At 28.5% G+C, this 21,713-nt stretch overlaps 1 protein-coding gene across 2 annotated transcripts in view; it reads right to left on the bottom strand.

Moving 5' to 3' along the window:
* LOC142320509 (uncharacterized) overlaps positions 1-21,713 on the bottom strand; it is a 238,609-nt gene that overhangs the window by 95,384 nt on the left and 121,512 nt on the right. For both annotated transcript variants that reach the window (XM_075358372.1, XM_075358373.1), the window contains exons 10-13: positions 21,196-21,403; positions 16,741-16,835; positions 9,895-10,078; positions 6,999-7,195 (exon numbers count right to left, since the gene is read on the bottom strand). In XM_075358372.1, the coding sequence (XP_075214487.1) occupies positions 6,999-7,195; positions 9,895-10,078; positions 16,741-16,835; positions 21,196-21,403 (684 nt within the window). The remainder of the gene's footprint in view (positions 1-6,998; positions 7,196-9,894; positions 10,079-16,740; positions 16,836-21,195; positions 21,404-21,713) is intronic.

The following is a 21,713-nucleotide window of genomic DNA, read 5'->3' as shown; positions in this document are numbered from 1 at the left end:
TTTGAGAATACCAAATTTATTTCATTAGTAACAAATGCTGAACTTTTCATCATTATAAGATATTTATTTTACTTACATACACTGCTGTATCATCTCCATAAGATGATATGGGGTTCTCTCAGGAAGTTAGAACAAGTTTTCAAAATATAAAAATGAGCTATCAGATCAGTGTTTGGGACCCATAATTATGAACGGTGTATACCAATTAAATAGAATAAAATATTTTTAATTATCCTTTGCGTTTAAATTTATGAAATAGCAATCTTTGCTGGAAAAAATAGTCGCTAGTTCTTAAAAAATATCAATATCCATCTATACCAAACAAAAAAAAAAACAACTATTTTCATGTAATTCAAAACAGTACTTTGGCTAGCAAAAAAGGGCCTTATAATGAATTCTTAAATTACCAAATTATTTTTTAAAAAGAAATTTCTCATTAATTTATCTATTCTCAGTAATATCTTTTAAAATAGAATTATTTTATAGTTATTTTTATATTTGGTATTTTATGTATTCATTTTAGCACTAAGATTTTAAATAATTAATATAGATTTTGATCACATCAATTTTTTATTTTATAATTAATTTTGTATTATATAATGTTGCTTTAATTAGCATTTCTTCATGGTTTCTCTAATCATGGTTTCATGAGGTCTAGCGTTATCACAATGGAAGATAACATTTTTTTCACTTGGCAAAATCTTTCTAGTTGTTGACTGTATATGTTAGAATCAATAATTTAACTGGGCAACAGCAGCTCATAGTGAAAAATTGCTTTCTGATCCCACCCCATACAAAGCGTCACTTTTATTAATCCATTCAGGCAAATGATGAAGCAGTTCTTTTTTCTAAATGGAGTAAAACACTCTACTATTTATGATGTGATCTACATAATTTATTATTATGCTACAGTCTGAATAAAAACATTTTTTTTTTTAAATTCTATGTTTATTTTCAAATATTTTCTTAAACATTTTTCAACTTACTACATCATAATCAAAAATCATTATTAAAAATTTAAAAAATCTTTTTATACAACAATTATCAATAATAAAATCATGTTCTTTAGCTATAAGTGGAAGAGTTTTATAATTGATAATTATTTTATATGTTTTTAAAATTGTAATGTATTAGCTGTTAAAAATGCTTCTCTGATAACAAATAATCCAACAAAAAAATATAAAGAGTTTTCAAATTTTGTTTTTGTGGTTTTATTACTTTTAATGTTGAATAATTCAGATGAGGAAGGAGGTGTGAGTATACATACAATAATTTCTTTTAATTTTTATATTTAATTTAAAATTTTGATGCTCTGTATATATAAAAATAAGTTTTATTTTCTGAAAAAATAGTTCTATGTAATGTAAAAATTAAAATTTTAGAAAAATAAATACTTGCAAACACTTGTATAAAAGTTTTAACATACAAGTATTTTAAAACATCTTACACATTTTTTGTCGGTGAAAAAATAATTTGTTCTGGGACAAAACAAATTATTTTTTTCCAGTTTATAATAAGCTATTTTTGATTAAACTTATACATAATGTGGGTTTGTAGAGTAGTTAATTAAAAAATAAAGATTTAATAAATATCTCAATGGAGTCTGTCAGTTATAGGGTTTATTTAAATAAAATTATTTAATCCTTCAGTGTTCCCATGCCACACAAATTTAGACTACAGGATTACAGAGTTTAAATTCTTTTCTTTAGTTTTTATCTTGTTTGATTATACTTTTTAGTCACTTCCTATATTTATTTATTTATTCTATAAAATTACTGGAACCTTGCCGAATAGTTTAACTTACATTTATACAATTTAGTATTGTACAAAAAAAAGAAAAATTGAACTAAATTTATGTATAATGAATAAATAAATAAATAAAAACTTATAAATGTGTTACATAAAACTTTAAATAATTAGCACAAAATATTTACTACCTAAAATTTACGAATCTGGTATCTTGAAGGGAAAAATTCAAGAGCTAAGGTTACTACTATTCACTGGATAATGCTCCATAGCTTGAAAACATAGCATGTTGCTTCTAATTAATTATCACAATTTATAAGGTTGTATTTGAATTCACTTATTTATTTATTGTTTTGAAAAAATAATACTTAGTAATATTATTATTTTAGATAAGAAAAATGAAATAATTTATTCACTTTGAACTAAAAAAAACATTACATCAACAAAATTCTGCAACCGTTCTTTTGAATAATGAAAAAATTTACTAACTGCGTTGCTTTCCTTAACAAACTGTGCCGACTTGTTATAGATCTTAGGAGTGACATAATAAAAATTCCTTTTAAACATTTTACTTATGGGTTTGAGTAAAAGATAATTGTTTGCTGATCTTAAATCTCGTCTTCTTACATTGAAAGCACTGTTGTTGTCACTTACACTACTAATAAAAAGGTTTTATAAAACTTTATAAATAAATAAACATTTAAGAGGTAAAATTTTAAATTCACAAAATAGAGGGAAAATTACACTCTAAGCATTGCTTATTAGTTAAATAATCTTGAATAATCTTCTTTACTGTGTGATATTTAATATTACTTAATGTAGCTTAATATTACTTTCGTAAGTATAACCCCTAACAAAATCCATATTGAAGCTAGAATGGACCGATGAATAATAAATAATTTCACTTTAATTTTAGGAAATAAGAATATTGAAAATATAACTTTTTAAGCTCTTACAGTTAATAAATAATTTTTAGTGGTTTATATTTCTGTACATAGTGTAGCACATTCAGCTTGATAATCCATGCCTATTCAGAAAGCAATGTAATTTTTTGTAAGATTAAATTACTTTTCTTCCTTCAGGAATGGTAAATTGTTATTTTTAATATACAAAGTGTGTATTTAATATTTGTATTTTATAAAATTTTGATCAGAAACATAATTTATTATTTAATAAATTAACCAAATATAATATATATATATAGAGGTCGGTCTAAAATGTCTGTTCATATTTTAATGCAAAAGTAAAACAGGTGTTTTTTATGTTTCAAAAAAAGTTTATTAATCAAAATATTGCCGTTTTGATCGACAACCTTTTGCTGTTTTTGAGATAAAATTATAATCCCGTCACTGTAAAACTTCTGAATTTTCTAAACTAAAAACTACGGTGATTTTCCACAGTCCCCTTTTAAAATTGATTTTATACCATTAAAAAGTTCTGTAGACAACAAAACAAACAATAGCCTAACAGTGCAAAGTTAGAACAATATGAGGGATGCATCAAAACCTCCTGGGCAAGCTATCTCAATTTTCAACAGGGTCGCCAAAGATGTGTGTGGTCTAGCGATATCGTGATGGAAGATAACATTTAACCTTCTCATCGATTCTGGTCATTTTACTGAGATCGCTTGGCGTAATCTTTCCAGTTGTTGATGGTAGAGGTTAGAATCAATCATTTGACAGGGCAGTAGCAGCTCATAGCAAACATTCCTTTCTGGCCCCATCACACACAAAACATCACTTTTATTGGTGCCAGTCCAAGCTTTGCCACAGTTTCCAAAACTTCACTGCACTTCAACCATATTCTTTTACCCACATAACTGCACATGATATATTCTTCATCTTTCATAATGAACCATTTTAAAAATGGTTTTGTTCTGTTTCAGTAATTACTCACAAATGAAGATTCGATCCATTAATTTTTTCACTATTAAATCATGTGGCATTCAAATACTAACTTTATTAGGTAGATTTCATAAGAGCTACCTATTGTAATGGGTATCATGATTCAACTTTCAAGAAATTTCGACACATCTTTGCGTTTCACATCCTTCAGACCCCAAAACCACCAAAAGCCATCAGTTCAAAAGTTTATATATATATTTCATGTTCTTGTGGACACGATAATTGCTGTAATTTTGTGCCAATCACTTTCAAATTGGTACGTAAAATATAATGAACCAAAATTGCAGTTGAGTTCATTAATGGGCAAAATAATGGGCAAGTGGAAATGGGGGGCTTTTTTTGAAAAAAAAAAATATTGCTATAACTTTCTTAAGTAAAATATTGAATTCATTTAAAGTTCCTACTATTCTTTGGATAAGAGCCTAAAACTTATGAAAGTAAAGTTTTTTGATATCATCAACCATTGGCCCAGGGGGAGGAAAAAAGGCAGTTCTGAAGACAAGAAAAAAAAATCATACCTCCCCTAATAGGCACAGTATCAAATCGGTTTGAAGTGGTCGTTAAGTCAGATGACCAAAATGTTACTGGAATTGTAAAATGGGGCTTGTCGTATCCTAAACATGTGAAACTTTTTTCACATACAACCGTTGTTCTGTTGAGTAAATTTGAAGTTTTTTTAACTTTAAGGTGGAAATCTTTTTTATCCTCTACTTGGCACCAGTGAAATCTACTTCTGCCTTTCGGCATGCCAAAAGGGATTTTTTTTATATCCAGCCTTCTTCAAATGGCTTGAAACTGTTTTGTGGTCGATGTTTAAACATGAGATCGGTATACAGTCATGATACTGATATCACAACTGCTAATGCAGCAATCTTACTCAAAATGTTCCACGATTTCAAAGACTTCCCAGTTTTTAGCTTATCAGAACAAGATGCTTCACTGACATAAAATTTCAAGATTAAAATTGTTTGAACCAGCTTTGTGTCACATGTACTTATACTGCATCATATCCGTAAACAACACAAATTTTTTTAGCAGCCTTAGTCGCACTGTTCCCTTTTTTGTAATAAAATCTCAGACTGTATCTTCTTTATTTTCACTCATATTTAACAGATAATAACTTTTAAATAAAGAAACTAATATAATCATAACTTTTCTAAAAATAGTGAATGATTTTACCTTTCAAAAGCATGCAAGTGTTGACAAATTTGCTTAATAATACTAGAGATATGTAATTCACATACAATTTAGCAGAAAAATAGAAAGAAACTTTTCCCCAACTCCAATACACTATCATTCGAAGTTTTCATATAATTGACAGTTTTTTATCTTTGTAAATTCTAATTATTTTGAAAATAAAACTTAAATTTATCTGAATCATAATATGGTACACTTTTAATATACATAACTGAACTACCATCAGTAAAAAAAAAGAAGATCATTCTAAATGCTTTGAGATCAACAAATCTCAATCTGGTAGAAAAATTCAACGACAATAAACTCACCAGACATCGACTCATCATTATTATAACACCCAAGCTCATATGGCAAACATATACAATCTGTTTTACTTTTTCTATAAGAATGGAACTGAATCTGAGAAAGCCCAATCAAAAGTTTTAGACATACTAAAAGAAAATTAAGATAAACCAGACAATTTTGATAGTTCGAAGGATTATATAGAAAGAAGAAGGAAAATATGAGGATTAAGAAAGAAATAACTTAAATGGCAATTAGGATAACATCAACAAAAATAAATGATTGAAAACACATAATTCTTCTACTACAAATCACTGGTAAAGCCAAAAATTCAAATTCAGATTCAGTGCTATTTGAATTTATTTTTTCCTAAATCCATTATTATATGTAATCATACATTACATCTGTTGTTTAAATAAATGAAATCTTGAAAAATTCTCTAACTTAAAATAAATGCTCGACACTGAATTTTTGGAAATCACATCAATATATATTACACATACTCAAAGCGACTCACGTATAGTTGGCTGATGTAATCACTAAAATGGGAAAATATTAAAATTTAAAAATAAATTCATTACATCAAGAAGACAAAATATATTAATAAATTTCATATATTACTGATTAAAATATACTCATGCAAACTGGGTGATTAAAAGACCATTCTTTTGGATGGAAGTCAATTAAGAGTCTTAGCTTACTGCTAATATAGAATTACATATGATCAGTTTTTTTTAGTTAAAAAGTGTTTCATATATGACACAACCCATCAATCAACTTTCTATAAAATTTGAATTGACTACTCTACTCCCATACCTATTACGTCCCACATTGGGAGAATACTCCCAACGTCTACCAAACTGAAGTAGATGTTGGAGTTTATTCAAGCATGTGGATGTACTGGAATGAACTTGTCTAATTTCTGTATATCATGCAGCTGCAGTAGACAATTATTGGAGCTATTGCAAAGTGATCAGAACATTCAGTGTAGTTTCAGTTAGAAGGTGGTTTTTTCACAAGAGAACGTGTTTGTATTACTATTGAGTCATAATTCACTATGTAATCGGTGATGAAGTTCAAGAATTTTGTCGCTGAAGTACTGAGACAGACCAGTTCCTAATAAGACATCAGTACTAAGGACAGTGACTAAATTCAGGAAAACTGGTTCTATTAATGACAAGAAAGACAAAAGATATAGGACAGCATTAGATGACACAGTCACTAAAAAAAAAAAAAAAAAAACCAATTAACTGCCTCGCCAAAAAAGTAATTAATGCTTGTATGCTGAGATTAATTTGCATTAATCAACTGTTCATAGAGGAAAAACAGTTAAACCTATGATTATATCGAATTCAAAGAGTTTATCAACTTACTGATTCCAAAAAAAAACCATTCAATAGTTAGAACTGTCATCGATTTCAATAATTTGTATGCAAGGTGATTCATCACAATGAACTTGCTATATTTCTTTGATAAAGTGTAATTCCTTTTGGACAACTATGTAAACCATCAATGCAGTAGAATTTGAAGTGCTTAAAATCATGAAAAACTATTGAATTTGCTGAAGATGTACATCTGGTGTGCAATATCAACAAACCACAAACACTATAAGAATTGGTGGTCAGTTTCAAAGAACCTGCATTAAATAGCCAGTCACAACTGCATTTAACAGTTGCAAATGCAGCCACTTTGAACATTTATTCTAGAATTTAGTTTGTAAAATAAAAATAAAAATCATATTTAATAATTTACTCATATCTTTTACATTTAAACACACCTGCTAATATAAAGGCTATGACAGATGGGTAGGTTTTTATATGAGACACCCTGTATTTGTTAAACATATTTTTGAAATTGTTATATACTTACAGGAGTACCCGGCAATCCAGCAATTCCAGGATTTCCAATATCTCCTGCCTCTCCTACATAACCTCTTTCACCAGTTGGTCCTCTGGGACCTTCCTTACCTGGAATTCCATTAAAACCATGATCTCCTTTCTGTCCAGGTTCACCTGGCATGCAGTCTTGACACCTCCCACCAGCATCACCTTTTGGTCCATCAAATCCTGAAAAAAAAAAGATCATCACAAATCTGTAATTATATTTCACTTTAATAGTAATAGTTAAAATTAAAAAAAGAATTATGATTTTGATTTTGGATAATATTTGGAATGGAGGACTTGGCTTTAGCCAAGGAGGTTGCTAGTCGGACCATTTTTATATTAGTTGGACGGAAAGTGAGAACCTCACTTTCAGAAGTCGAAGAGCTCTAAAAGCACAGTCACTATCCTTCCTAAAGCAATTCTTCTAGTGACTACTGTATCCTTAAGCTTTCAGATAGAGAGCCAGAATGGAAAATAAATTAAACCTCATAGTATCTTTTCAAGCGTTTCTCTGCTATTCAAATCATATCTATTCAATTAGAAAAAATCAAAGAATTTTGGGATTTCAACATAGAAACTTCTATAATTCCCCACAATAACAAGAAAATTCTACTAGATTTTAACACTCAAGTAGTTTAAAAAGAAAAAAAATTTCTAAAATTATCAGAGAGTATCCAGCCCACAAAAGAACCAATCAAAATGGAGTAAGAGTAATTAAACTCTGTAAATATTATAACATCACATTTTAAAAAGAGTATACAATTTTGAAGAGTGTTAAGACATTACACTAAAATAAACTGAAATCCCCAATTGTAAAACTTGGAGAAATTCAAATGGACTGTGTTACCATCTCTTGTAAAAATTACAAAGAAATAATGAATTTTAAAGTTTAAAATTTACCAACAAAGAATCAGATCATTACTTAACAAGAATAAAAGTAAAGTTCATCCTAAATAGAAATGGAGCAACAATCAAGAAAAAAAATACAAAAATAAAGTAGAATAAAAATTAAATAAAGAAAAAAAGAAAAATAATAAAACATTAAAACAATAAATCCTTCTGTTTGGTTGGAAATATCTCAAAAAATCAAAAAAGCAGCAGAAAAACAATCCTTTTAGTCACAAAAAAGAAACACAGATGGTGGAAAGCAAGATGGAAAGAAGCTTTTCTCAAAAGAGCTGAAGTCTGGAAAAAATAAAACATTCTTGAAAAATCCACATGATTTCACGAATTTCTAAAAAGAAAAGAAAACAGCCAAAGTTTTGATGAATTAAAAAATAAAAATAAAAATAATACATTAAATGCTTGAAGTATATGTTTAAACATTTAAAATGACATTAATCCATAATAACAAGAGAACCCTTGAAAAATAGTTTAATGATTTAAAAAATTATTAAATAATTTTTGTTTAATTTGAAAAATTATAATACTACAACTCCTTCCCCCAGAAAGGGGAAAACACAAATCATACTTAAGAAGTTTAACCAGATCCACTTCCACCAAAAATGGATGAAATAAAAGAATTAAAAACTTTAATTAGCAACAGCTAATTTTAAATCATTTAAGAAATCTTCAAACATTTTGAAAAATATAGAAAACTGAAAAAATTCCACATGAATGGAAATTAGCTTTGATACATCCTCCATACAAAAAACAATGACAAAACAAATGTAAAAAAAAAGGAAATCATTCTTGTTATCCATTTCATATAAAATATTATCTAAAGCAATAGAGAATCAAATCTACCTAAAACAGAAAAAAAGTTAGGATAATATCAAGGTGAATTTAGGAAATACTGATTTTGTGGAGAACAAATTTTTTCTGTTAAACTTCTTATCCACGAAGCACAAGCAACAGTCTAAAATTTATGTAGCAATCTTTATTGACTTTAAGAATGCAAATGATTCTGTAGATCAACAATCCCTTTTGTAAAACTAAAAGAATTTAGTATGGCTGATAAAATAAGAAATAGCATCAGAGAAATACTAACAAAAACAGATTAAGTGAAATTTTTAATTCGTTCGTCAAAAAACAAAATTACCACTGTCCCTCAGTCTCCCTGCTTGCCCAATCTTTCTCTTTTCAACTTTTTGTTCCTACATTTAGAAAAAAGATTGAAGGAAAATGTTTAAGTACTTTAGAGCAAGTAAAAGATAATCATTGGAGGTCTTGGCAATGTTCCTCTTCAGGGATTCCAAAAATGTTTCCATTGGGGAAACTACTGAGACAAATACATTCAGTTTGAAGGAGATTAAAGTTTCAGCAAGTAAAAATTATTAAAGTAATTTTGTTTAACAATTCCATTTATTTTTTAGCTTTTCTTCTCAAACAGTTGCAAAACTTGTTCTATGATAATTTTATTTGAAATTCAATTTTTTCTGATAAAATGAGATTTTTGGACTATGTAAAAAAGATTTATTTTCTTTTAATTAAGAAAAGATAAAGTTTTTCACACCTTTAACAATTTCAATTCATTTTCCATGAAAATTTTGAAATTTTATAAGCAAATACTAGGTTTTGCAGGTGGGTTAATCATTTCTTTGGGGAGGAAAGATAACCTTAAATATAATAAAAAAATTTAAAAAACAATATAAATAGTGATATAATTACAAAGAAGCAAAAAATGAAATTAATAATAATTACTTAACTTTTCTGCTGAAAATGTTTAGATAACAGAACTAAAGAATGACTCTAGAGAGATAAATAACAGATATAGAATGTACGTTGAAAACAATGAAGATATCCAATGTATTAAATAATATCAAACGTAGATCAGATATTATTTCACCAGCAATGAATAAGATGGTTTCAAAAGTGGTAAACAATATAAACAAAGATATTTTAATAATATTAAAAATAATAATAAAAAACAAAAAACATACCTGGAACTCCAGGAGAACCTGGTAATCCAGCATTTCCTTTTTCTCCTCTAGGTCCAATAGGTCCCTGAGGTCCAGGAATTCCTATTGAATCACCATCATAACCTCTAAGACCTGGATATCCTCGTTCTCCTTTGCTACCTTTTTCTCCATCACGTCCAGATAGGCCATCTAATCCTTTTGGTCCCTAAAGAATCAAAAAAAGAATATGTCGCTGTACGTTAAATATCATAACCATAATAACACTAAGCGACAACAACTATTATGGTTTTCAGATAGCCTGACAAGAATCATAATCCATTTCTAAAATTACATAGGCTTTCTCATGAATAACAGTTACCTAATCCCAAGTTTATTCAAGAAACTGAACAGACTTACTGAAGGCAGAAGACAGAGGAGAAGACTACTGAAATGTAGGCAATTCAGCTCTGTCCCAATAGCCAGAGGAAAACATGTTCAAGACATATAGTTCTCCTGCACTACTTAAATTACTTGTCGTTAGCAAACCAGCCTGTCTGAACACATCCCATCTACTGAGTTGCTGGCTCCCTTAAGTCAATGATTCCGAAGGTGATTACTACTTCTTATTTTTATGTAGAACTTCTTTATTTAAAAAAATCCAATGATATTCATGTTAAACAAGTTACTGACTTAAATTTTACAAGCTGAAAAACTCATTGTGTCTTCTTTTCATTATCACATATTGACTGAGTAGGGCATGATGTATCGCATCACCATTACAGATTAGATATATATGCAGATGAAGTCTACTTCACAATTTAAAACTACCTAAATTGACTTTTAATTCTGCATTGGTATCATGGCTTTTACTGCTTTTTGTTTCTTGTGTTTTATATTTCAGAAGTCTGACCATACTGTAAGATATCTTCTTCAAAGTTATTAAAGTTAGTCGGCAGTTAGTTATCAATAAAGATATCCTTCAAGATATCTTCTTATTTCAATCTACCAATCTAATTCTTCTTTAAAATTAAGCATCCCAGATCGGTATGATGGCTAATCTTGTCTTTCTACCAGATAACATAGATTTACATGAAAGATTCACAGTTTGCGTTTGGTTTAGGCAATGGTTCTTACCAATGTTTCATAGTATATAATACACTGATCACTTGTTAGTTTCTACAGTACGCATTTCTTCTATGGAAAACATCATTTTTTCTTTGAAAGTTATAGTTTTTATTTGAAATAGTAAAAATAATAAAGTGAAAAGTTAACTTTTTTATTTATACATATATTTCAATGTTCTATACAAATTTCTAATCTGTAAAATATATAAAATTCTTTTAAATTTATTCCTGTAGTAAAATTTCTTTCTCACTATCACTCTTTTTTTCTCTTTTAAGTCTTATAAATGTCTATTTTCATAATTATACTGAATAAATTTATTCAATAACATAGTAATTATATCATAGCGATTTATTATGATTTAAAATGATTAATATTCTTCCTTATAAATTAATAACTAGCACTTTACCATATGTAAGTGCTCTATATTTCTTTAAGATCTTGTTTATGATGGTATTTATATTCATAGCTCCTTTCTCTTGTTTTTGTATACATTTTATAAGTAATTTTGAATAATTTTCTATACAAAGTATTACAATGAACTTACTATTTATTATGGGATTCATTTCACCAAATATTTTCAGATTAATTAATTCAAATCATGTACCAAGAGAGAAACTTAAAATCGAACTCAGCTAGCTCAAACTGCAATTACTTGAGGTCATCTTTAACGCTATTACAACTACTACTAGTGCAATTATCGTTTTTTATGTTACTACTTTATCTATTGTTGTCAGTTGTAAAATTTTCATCCTTTAATATAATACAATTAGATTTTTTATAGCTGTTTTTCTAAAATGCCTTTTTCAATCGAGGAAAGGATGGTTATAATGGAAGTTTAAGTGCACTGTGGATTCTTCAAGAAATACATAAAATATTTGCAGAAAAATTTCTGAATATCAGTATCCCAACAAAGAGTAGCATACACATTTTGGTTAAAAAATAGCATAAATGATTTGCTTCAAATGCAAAATGAAATATGCGACCTTTGTTATTATTCCAGAGACCATAGCTGATATTTAATTAAAGAAGTTTGTTGATATGAAAAAAATTTACAAGTAAGTCATCACAAAAAACTACAGTAAAATACACATTTGCTGTAAAATGTTTCATGGATTAAATTTGAAACTGTACAGTGTAAAGACTGTGCAATAACTTAAGAGAATAGGCAAACTAAAGTGTCTTCATTATTGTGTCTGGCTTTTCAAAAACATTACTGATGTGCAGATAGACCTGCTGTACTCATGTCAGATGAGGCATGGTTTTATATACGTGGGCATGTAAACTTCCACATCAGGTATTGGATGACTGAATATCCTCACCAGATGTTTGAATGCCCACTTAACGATGAGAAAATCAGTGTATAGTGTGCTGCTTCTGGTAAATGTACAGCAGGATCAATGTTTTTTGACCAAATAGTCAATGTAGAAATTTACAGTAGATATTTTAAAGAATTCTATGCTTAGTTACCAGATAATGAAAAGGAGTAATGATTCTTCCTACAAGACGGAGCAATGTGTCTCACATCAAACGATTCACTAGTATGATTCAAGCAGCTTTTACAGAAGAAAAACAGAGAACAATTGCCCTCCACATTCCTCTGAATTGTCTAGTTGTGACTTTTTCCTTTGGGACTATTAGATTTCATGAATCAAATCCCCTCACAATTGATGAACTGAAGATGAACAATCAACTAGAATGTTTGCTTTCTGTTCAGTTACTGATCTTTCAATATGATCACTTGATCACAAAAATGCATTGCTCACGTTGAATACGTTCTGTAAAATATGATTAATATGTAAACCTTTACACATGTAATTACAGAATTTAACTTGCAGTTCAGCTTTTAAGTTGCTCACCCTGTAGTATCAACAAAAAGACTTTTTCTTTGTTTTGTATATAAATGAAAATATATGAAGTTCAATAGCCATAGTGAACAGGTTTGTTCTAAACCACATGGAAAACAACACTACTAGGGTTTTGTAAGAAACATATAACACTCATCTACTCATCTAGATGATCCTTTTAGGGAAATTCCAATCAATTAGAATTTTTTCAAACTTTTTCCATTAATTACAACTCCTAATTGTTCAGATTTATGAAAAACATTATTTAGGTTAATGGTTAAATATGTCAAAAAACTGATGTACTAAATAGAATTCTTTTTTCAGATTAACCTGAAATAACTCAGGTTCACCGATCTAAATGATTTTTAATATTCTCTTACAACACTAAATTTGAACACCATCTAAGTTTCATATTTTGCTATGGTCATTAGCCATTAAAAAATGCCAATAGTAATCAACAAACTGGCCCTCTCTCTCTCTTTCTCATCATGCAAGCTTCATTAACATACAAGGTCTGTATATAACGTAATGAGACTGGTTCAGAAAAACTTTTTATTTACAATCCAAATATACACAGACTCTGCCCTTCAAATATATTTTTTTTCATGTTTAGCCTCTGGGAATCACTGTCAGGTATTACTTCAGAGGATGAATGAGGATGATATGTATGAGTATAAATAAAGTGTAGTCTTGTACAGTCTCAGGTTGACCATTTCTGAGATGAGTGGTTAATTGAAATCCAACCACCAAAGATCACCAGTATTCACGATCTAATATTCAAATCCGTATAAAAGTAACTGCCTTTACTAGGATCAGCTTTGAAATAGTTCCATTGGGAAGCCACGCAATACTTCAAATGGTTTTCCCACTCTTCATTGCAGTGTTGGAACTCAGAAACCAGAATATCCTTCAGATGGTCGGTTACATTTTTTTACCGTTTTCTACTGTTCCAAAATGGTGTCCTTTGAGGTGTTTTTTTTTAAAGTCAGGAACAGGAAAAGGTCGCAGGAATTCAAGTCAGGTGAATAAGGTGATTGAGGAACTACAGGAATGTTTTTCTTTGCCAAAAACTCATTAATTGAGAGTACAGTGTGACAAGGTGCATTGTCATGATGCATCCCCTAGTCTTTGATTGCTGGTCTCGCGCAAACAACTCTTTTCCGCAGTCTTTCAAGAATTTGTCGGTAAACATACTAATTTACATTCTGTCCTTTAGACAAAAACTCCAAAAGTCTCTGATTCACTCAACATTGTCGTCAGTTTTTGATGTTAAAGATCTTCCAGAGAATGGATCGTCCATAACTGATTCCTGGCCATCTGAAAATGCTTTAAACCCCCTAATAACTTGGGCTCATGACAGAGCATCATTTCCATATGATAAAGTTTCAATTTTGATAAAGTTTCAGTGGCATTCTCACAGAGTCTAACACAAAACTTGATTGCAAAAAATTGCTCATAATTAGTATCACTATTTTTGTAATGCACAAGAAAAACTCATTTCATGAAAAGTTTGTTTACGTCTCATGTGGAAACAATAGACTAAAAATATTAATACTTAATATAAATCAGCTGTTCATATATATGTTTACTCATTAGTTTACAGTGTTGCCACTTTTGGCTGTCAAAAAACTAGTCTCATTACTTAATTTGCAGACCTCACATAAGACACCACACACAGCTTTTGGCTAACGTCTTCCTAATCCCTAAGTGCAAAGTTTCACTACTAAGTAATTTTCTCTTTTTACTGAGGCTTTCTTTGCCATTGCTATCTATTCTTTTAGTCTCACTGTGTCTTCTATTTCTCTGTTACTTTATTGTTTTAATGAAAATATTGTGGTTTCTCATATTATCATTATTTAGTACAAAACAAAATTACAAAATGTTATTAAGAAAGAAATAAAATTCATATATTTATATAAATGAAACCATCACTTATCCTTAAAAAATATATATATATATATATATAAGTTAAAGAAATTTAAGAAGAAAGAAATACTATAATAATTATTTTTAATATTAGTATTTTTTTTGTAAGAAATATATGCAATTGTTTGCATCTTGTAATGATTACAAATATTATTCACATATAGTATTTGTAACCACATATAATTTACACATTAAAAAACCCATACATGCTAATATATATATATATATTTTTCTAACTTTCTGACCACATAGCTATACTCTATAGTGGTATGTTATACTATTTTAGAGAGAGTATCCTAATCGAGTCACATTTTACATGTTTGGATTTTAACAGATCTTGATCCCTTCTAACAAAAAACACAATTTTAGCACTGGAAAATTTCAGGACATATGAATAATGTACGTAAGCATGTTGGCTTGTTTTTCTTGAATCTTCAGACTGGATGGAGTGATTAGGATGAAATTTGGAAAGATTTCTGTACATTTTGCACTGATTCTATTTAATTTTAATCAATTTCTTGAACGAATAGATTAGGTTAAAAATATACTTCATGGATCCTGTTCTCAAAATACTACTCAAAGAGTAGATAAATTTTTTGATATAATTTAATATTATTTAGATAGATGAAATACTTTCTGATGGTTTTTCGTCTAATTCATTCGTAATGGCAGAGGGGAAACAAATCTCTTTTTTGTCATTTTTGGAATCAAAGTCATATTCTTGTACTAATTAGAGGATTCCATTTCATTAGTATGTGCTTTGGTTATGTATTTAGGCAATTTCATTCAGTGATGGGTAATAAATAACAAGCCAAATATTTTTGCTTATTTTTCATCAGTTACCATTTTGCTTTATTTTTTCAGACTGGACTGACTGATTTTAATGAAATTTTTTATGACTGTTGAATATGGTCTATTAATTTCATTTAATTTTGGTCACAATTGGTCAAGGGGGTGGGGAGCTATGACAAGTAGAATGTAAAATTTTACTCAAAGAATAGAGTAATTCAATAACTTTTTAGAAACTTGTACACTTTTGGTTTGTGTAGGATCCAATGTGACACACAAGGGTTCAATTCCAAGCTTCAATCGGAAAGTTAAACAACTAACTCTTTGCTCTCTTTTGTTTTGGAACTTGTTAATAATTTTTTTTTAAATATGTTAAAATTTTTTTAACCACCTACATAATTTTTTCATTAATACTTTTTTAAAAGATGACAGTATTTTAATGGAACCATCATGATAACAGATAGCTACTCACGTATATTTTTTATTATTTAATAATAAATTAATATATTAATAACTAATATCAAGAGATACTTATAGTATTTTTTAATCTTTTAAAAAATTAGGTTCTTATTTGCTGTTATATCAGTCAATAGTTCATAAATGTCGCTAAATTCACAGCAATAATAAGAAAATTATTTAAATATAAATCTTTTAGATTTAAAGGGAAAGGACATTTTTTTTAATAACTATTTTTATCATTCTATTTTTTATAATTTTCAATGAATCTCATGCATTTTTATAAGCGCCTTACCCAGTAGTAATAGCATAATTTGATAAACTCACTCTGAAAGAGAGGCAAGGTGAGTTATTATAAGAGTTTATTTGCAGGATCATTTTTACTAATTTTATAAAGACAAATAAGAATTTTAAAAAAGATTTTTTTTTTAATATTGCATCTTCGTATGCATTACTCCCATCTCAAATAACAGTCAAGCATACATAAACACAATTATTATTATTATTAATCTTTTAATTTTACCATTACACTCAAACAATTAACTTATATTTTCTTTATTCTCTTGTTTTATTTGTAGTATGTTCTTAAAAACAATTACCACTTGATTACAATAATAGTTCATACTAAAGTCAAAACTCTTAAAGTAACTGTGATTTTTATTAATTTTTTTTTTATTAGTTATTTTATTTATGATCTGTAAATGCCATTAGTGATTATCATTCATCACTAAAATTAAGTAATACTTACAACAATTGATAATCCCTTTTCTCCTGGTAATCCTTGTGCCCCTTGAGGTCCTGGTGGTCCAGGGAATCCCTGTACACCAGGTTCTCCAGGGAAACCTAAAACATATTATATCATTTACTGTACTGATTTATTAAAGTTTATGATGAAAGTAATATGTAAAAAAAATTGTTAGGGATGTAGGATGTAGAGGGTATACTGAAATGAAACAACTAGCACTAGATAGGGAATATTGGAGAGCTGCATCAAACCAGTCAAATGACTGAAGACAAAAAAAAAAATGATGAAAGTAAATAATGTCTTCTGTATATTAAACAGTTACTTCTCAGGTATTCAGAAGATTTATTATTGCATGAATATAATTCCCATTCATTTTTGGAAGAAAAATAATTTAATTTATAACAAAATCAAATCCTACTGTTTTAATTTGAAGCATCTTAATAAAAAATGTTAAGCTTGCCATCATTGTTAAATGTTTATTATGCTTATATATAATATATTCCTGTCTAAAATACAATATTATCACTTCCAGCTCTCTAAAAAATCAAAATAAGTTTTTAAGACATAAAAATGGGTTGTCAGATCACCAACTGGCACCTATAACTATGACTCATATAAGCATATATCTAGAAAATTAAGAATGTTATCCATGAGTTTATATTTATAAATTTATAATCTTTGCCAAAGTGAATAACAATAACTTATTCTTAAAAATATCAACAACCATCTGTATCAAACCAGACAACAGAACTGCTTTTGTGTAATTAACAGAATACTACACCTTCTAAGAAAGGACTTTATTATGCTCCCATTTTCAATGAATTATTGAACCATTTAAAATTTCTTTCCATCAATTTATTTAAAATAATTTAAAATCAAAGCATTTTACTTAAACAATATTATTTTGATAATGATTTTTAAATAACACATATTAAAAAAAAATCTGATGTGGTAATCACATGACTTCCTTGTACACCTATTAAATTACATACACACATTTTTTTATAATGAAAAGTACATAAAATTTTATTTCATTAATAACTTCTAACATTTTTTCCTCTTTTTTTTTATTTTTATTACTGAATTATTATTTATTGTAAATTTTTTTTTACAATCAGAGGTTTAATAATTATTAATAAATCAATATATTTAAATTAAAAAAAAAAAGTTAAAAAAAGGGGATGAAGTCGAGTTCAAACCGATATGCCTTCCCCTTGTAAGATCTAGATATTTCATTAATTAAAAATGTATCTGGTTTTTAATGCTGGAACCAATGAAAATAAGTATTCTATGATATATTGTTGAAAATCTCTCAATGAGGGCTTATTACTGCAGTTAAGAAAAAGTCCAAAATCCAAATGATTTGAATTTTGGGCATTTTTGGACACTTTTGGTTCAGTTGATTGCAATCAAAAGGGGAGGGGCACAACCATATGTTATAATAGTACTAAATCCAAAATTTCAACATTCTACAACTAATCATTTTTGAGTTATGCGAGATATATACGTACACACATAAAAATGTAGTACATACAGACATACACCAAAACTAGTCAAAATGGATTCAGGGATAGTCAAAATGGATACTTCCATTGAAATCTCAAAACCAAAATATTTAGTGATTACAAAACTTCTTTTACTTTGTACAAGGAAATAAAAAGAATCTTTCACATCCTGTTTAATTTGTAAATAAATTTTTTTGTTGACTTCAGTCATTTGATTGATAGCAGCTCTCCAAGATTCCCTATCTAGTGCTAGTCGTTTCATTTCAGTATACCCCCTACATCTTACTTCCCTAACAATTTGTTTTACATATTCCAAATGTTGCCTGCCTGCCCAATTTTTTCCTTTTACCTGTCCCTCCATTATTAAAGCGACTATTCTAGGATACCTTAATATAAAGCCTATAAGTCTCTCTTCTTTTAACTATAGTTTTCCAAATGCTTCTTTTTTCATCAATTTGCCGCAAATTTCTCACTTTATCCACCCATCTGATTTTTAACATTCTCCTGTAGCACCACATTTCAAAAGCTTCTAATCTTTTCTTCTCAGGTACTCTGATCGTCCAAGTTTCACTTCCATATAAAGCTACGCTCCAAACATATACTTTCAAAAATCTTAAGTAAATTAATTTTTGATGCAGGCAAATTATATTTCTGATTGAAGGCTTGTTTCGGCTGTGCTATTCAGCATTTTATATTGCTCCTGCTTTGTTCATCTTTAGTAATTCTACTTCCCAAATAGCAAAATTCTTCTACCCCCATAATCTTTCATCTTCCTATTTTTACATTCAGTGGTCCATCTTTATTATTTCTACTACATTTCATTACTTTCATTTTGTTTTTGTTTATTTTCATGCAGTAGTTCTTGCATAGCAGTTCATCCATGCCATTCATTGTTTCTTCTAAATCTTTTTTACTCGCAGCTAGAATTACTACATCATCAGCAAATCGTAGCAGCTTTATCTTTTCACCTTGTATTGTTACTCCAGATCTAAACTGTTCTTTAAAAAAATATAAAAATATACTCAAATAATTTTCATTAATGCCTTCTGAAATTTATTTTATAATAATTTTTTATATTCAGTATCTTCACAGTTTTAATATTACTCCTTTTTATTTACATTTTAAATTATTAATATAGAATTTAATTAAATGTATTTTTATTTTATAATTTTATATATGCATTTTAATATTGAGCTCTTATCAAGGCTTTACTATGATTTTACTTGATTTATTCAGCAAATGCTAGATCTTTTTCATGAATGAATACTTCACATCTGAAAGTATATGAAGTTCCTGAGATGATCTATATAATATATTATTATGTACTGATCAGATTTGATTGACTTGATATCCGCTCATTTTCCTTCTCTCTGCTATTTTGTGTTTATTAATGAAAAATTTATATCTCAAGATCAGATTTCAGGTAGGAATCACAATAATATTTGGTACACACATTTACACCAATAAATGTATACTAATTTAGTTATTTATTTTATTTGTAGTGGGTGCTAGCGTAGCTATGTAGGATTCTCTTGTACCCAAAAATAAAAATTTTGTTTGTTAAGAAATCTGTTAAGATGGAAATGGGCTTTTCTGACATCTAATCAAAGTTTTTTAACAAAGTCATTGTCCTCGTTTATCTTTACAAATACTCATTCGTTCACAGAATTTATGGTGCATTATGTGATAGTTTAGTTTCAATTCCTGAATGATGTGCAACTTGTTCAGATGGTAAAGTAAATTCTGCAACACTATTCTTTAAATATTTGAACTATGTGACTATAAAGACTCTGCATTATGATGAATTGAATGATGTGGGCTTCTAATGACAGCAGCTTAAACAGTCTCGATATCATCTGGAGTACAAACAATCTGTATACCATCAGCAGGTTTCTTTCTCACTGCTGAACCTATTTCCTCAAAATTACATATCCGTATGTTAATTACAGATGTTGATGGTAGACAATCATGGCGACCTAAATTAAACTGGTGGAAAAATTTTCCTAAGTGCAGACTCCACACTATCATTATTTTTATAAAAAGCTTTGATGGCAAAAGTATGTTGTGTATCACTCCCAAGTATCCATGAAAACCAAATGATAAGATGGTGTGAACTGCCTTTTATAAATTATTCAGTGCTGGCAGTCACCCAGGACTACCTACACAATTTTCCATTTCCCTGAATCACCTCTACTGTAATTTTCACTATTGCAGAAATTAACTACTTTATTTGTATTTTTATTAATACAATTATATAAAATATAAATCACATGTTTGCTTCATGCTTTTTTTTTTAAATGAAATTAGCAGTGTATTTATGTTTTGTATTCTTTTTATGTATTTTTTATTAATATACTCTACAAAAATATCCTTTTACCCATTTTGGTTTATAAAACAATTTGATTTGTTTTACTCCTTTGTTTCAACGTGTTTATATTTGTAAGCTTTGTATATCACATAGTAATATGAATTTATTTTGTCTAGGATGATTTGATTTTCTGTCAACAGTATTATTATGATGTGTAGGTTTTCTAAAAACTCCTGTAACTAATTTATTGTTTCTATTTTATTATCTGTTTATTCCTACATCTAAAAGAAAAATTATCAACAGTAATAAAAAATGTATAAAAAAGTATAAAATACTGTATAAAAAATTATACAGTAATTTTTTTTTCATAAAAATTTTATTTATTAAACATAATTAATATTATTTTTTTATAATCATTAAATATAATTAACTATCATCCACATCTGCATAAATGTATAAAAAAGCATATTGTGTGTATGTATTACAACCCATGCTACATATTTCTCAAAATTTTACATAAAAATTTCTTCTATAATAGCAGACAATGACAGGCCCATTAGTTATCATAATCAGATAAAAGAAATACACACAAAGTTTTTTTTTTTTTAACACACCAAATTAATATATATATATATATATTTATACCTGTTGATCCAGGTTCTCCTTTCGATCCTTTCTCTCCAGGATATCCTTCAGGTCCAGTTGCACCAGGAATACCTGGCCCTCCAATTTGTCCAGGAGGACCTCTATCTCCTTTTTCACCCTCTAATCCATCAAGTCCTTTTGGTCCAGGAGGTCCTTGGTAACCTCGGGGTCCCTGCAGTCCAGGTGGTCCAGGAGTTCCTTTACCACCCTATACAATAAGTTGGAAAAAAACAATATTAAAACATAACAGTAAAAAATTTGTTTTATTATTCTTTTTTTCAAATATAAATGAATTATTAGTGACCTGAATATCTCTTATAAAATCAGTTATTTAATTTATTTTTAAATAATTACTAAATGTAATACAGAAGCAAACATCAAATATATTATACAAAGGTCATTCAGAAAGTTTTTGAGCTGACAAAGAAACACAAGATTTTTCAGAATTTCTAAAAACTTTTCAATGCAGTCATCTTACAGTTCAATATATTTATACCAGTGACTTTCCAACTTTTTAA

Source organism: Lycorma delicatula, chromosome 2 (assembly GCF_047948215.1).
Source record: "Lycorma delicatula isolate Av1 chromosome 2, ASM4794821v1, whole genome shotgun sequence".
Classification (NCBI taxonomy): domain Eukaryota; kingdom Metazoa; phylum Arthropoda; class Insecta; order Hemiptera; family Fulgoridae; genus Lycorma; species Lycorma delicatula.
This window is presented reverse-complemented; position numbering and strand designations above follow the sequence as displayed.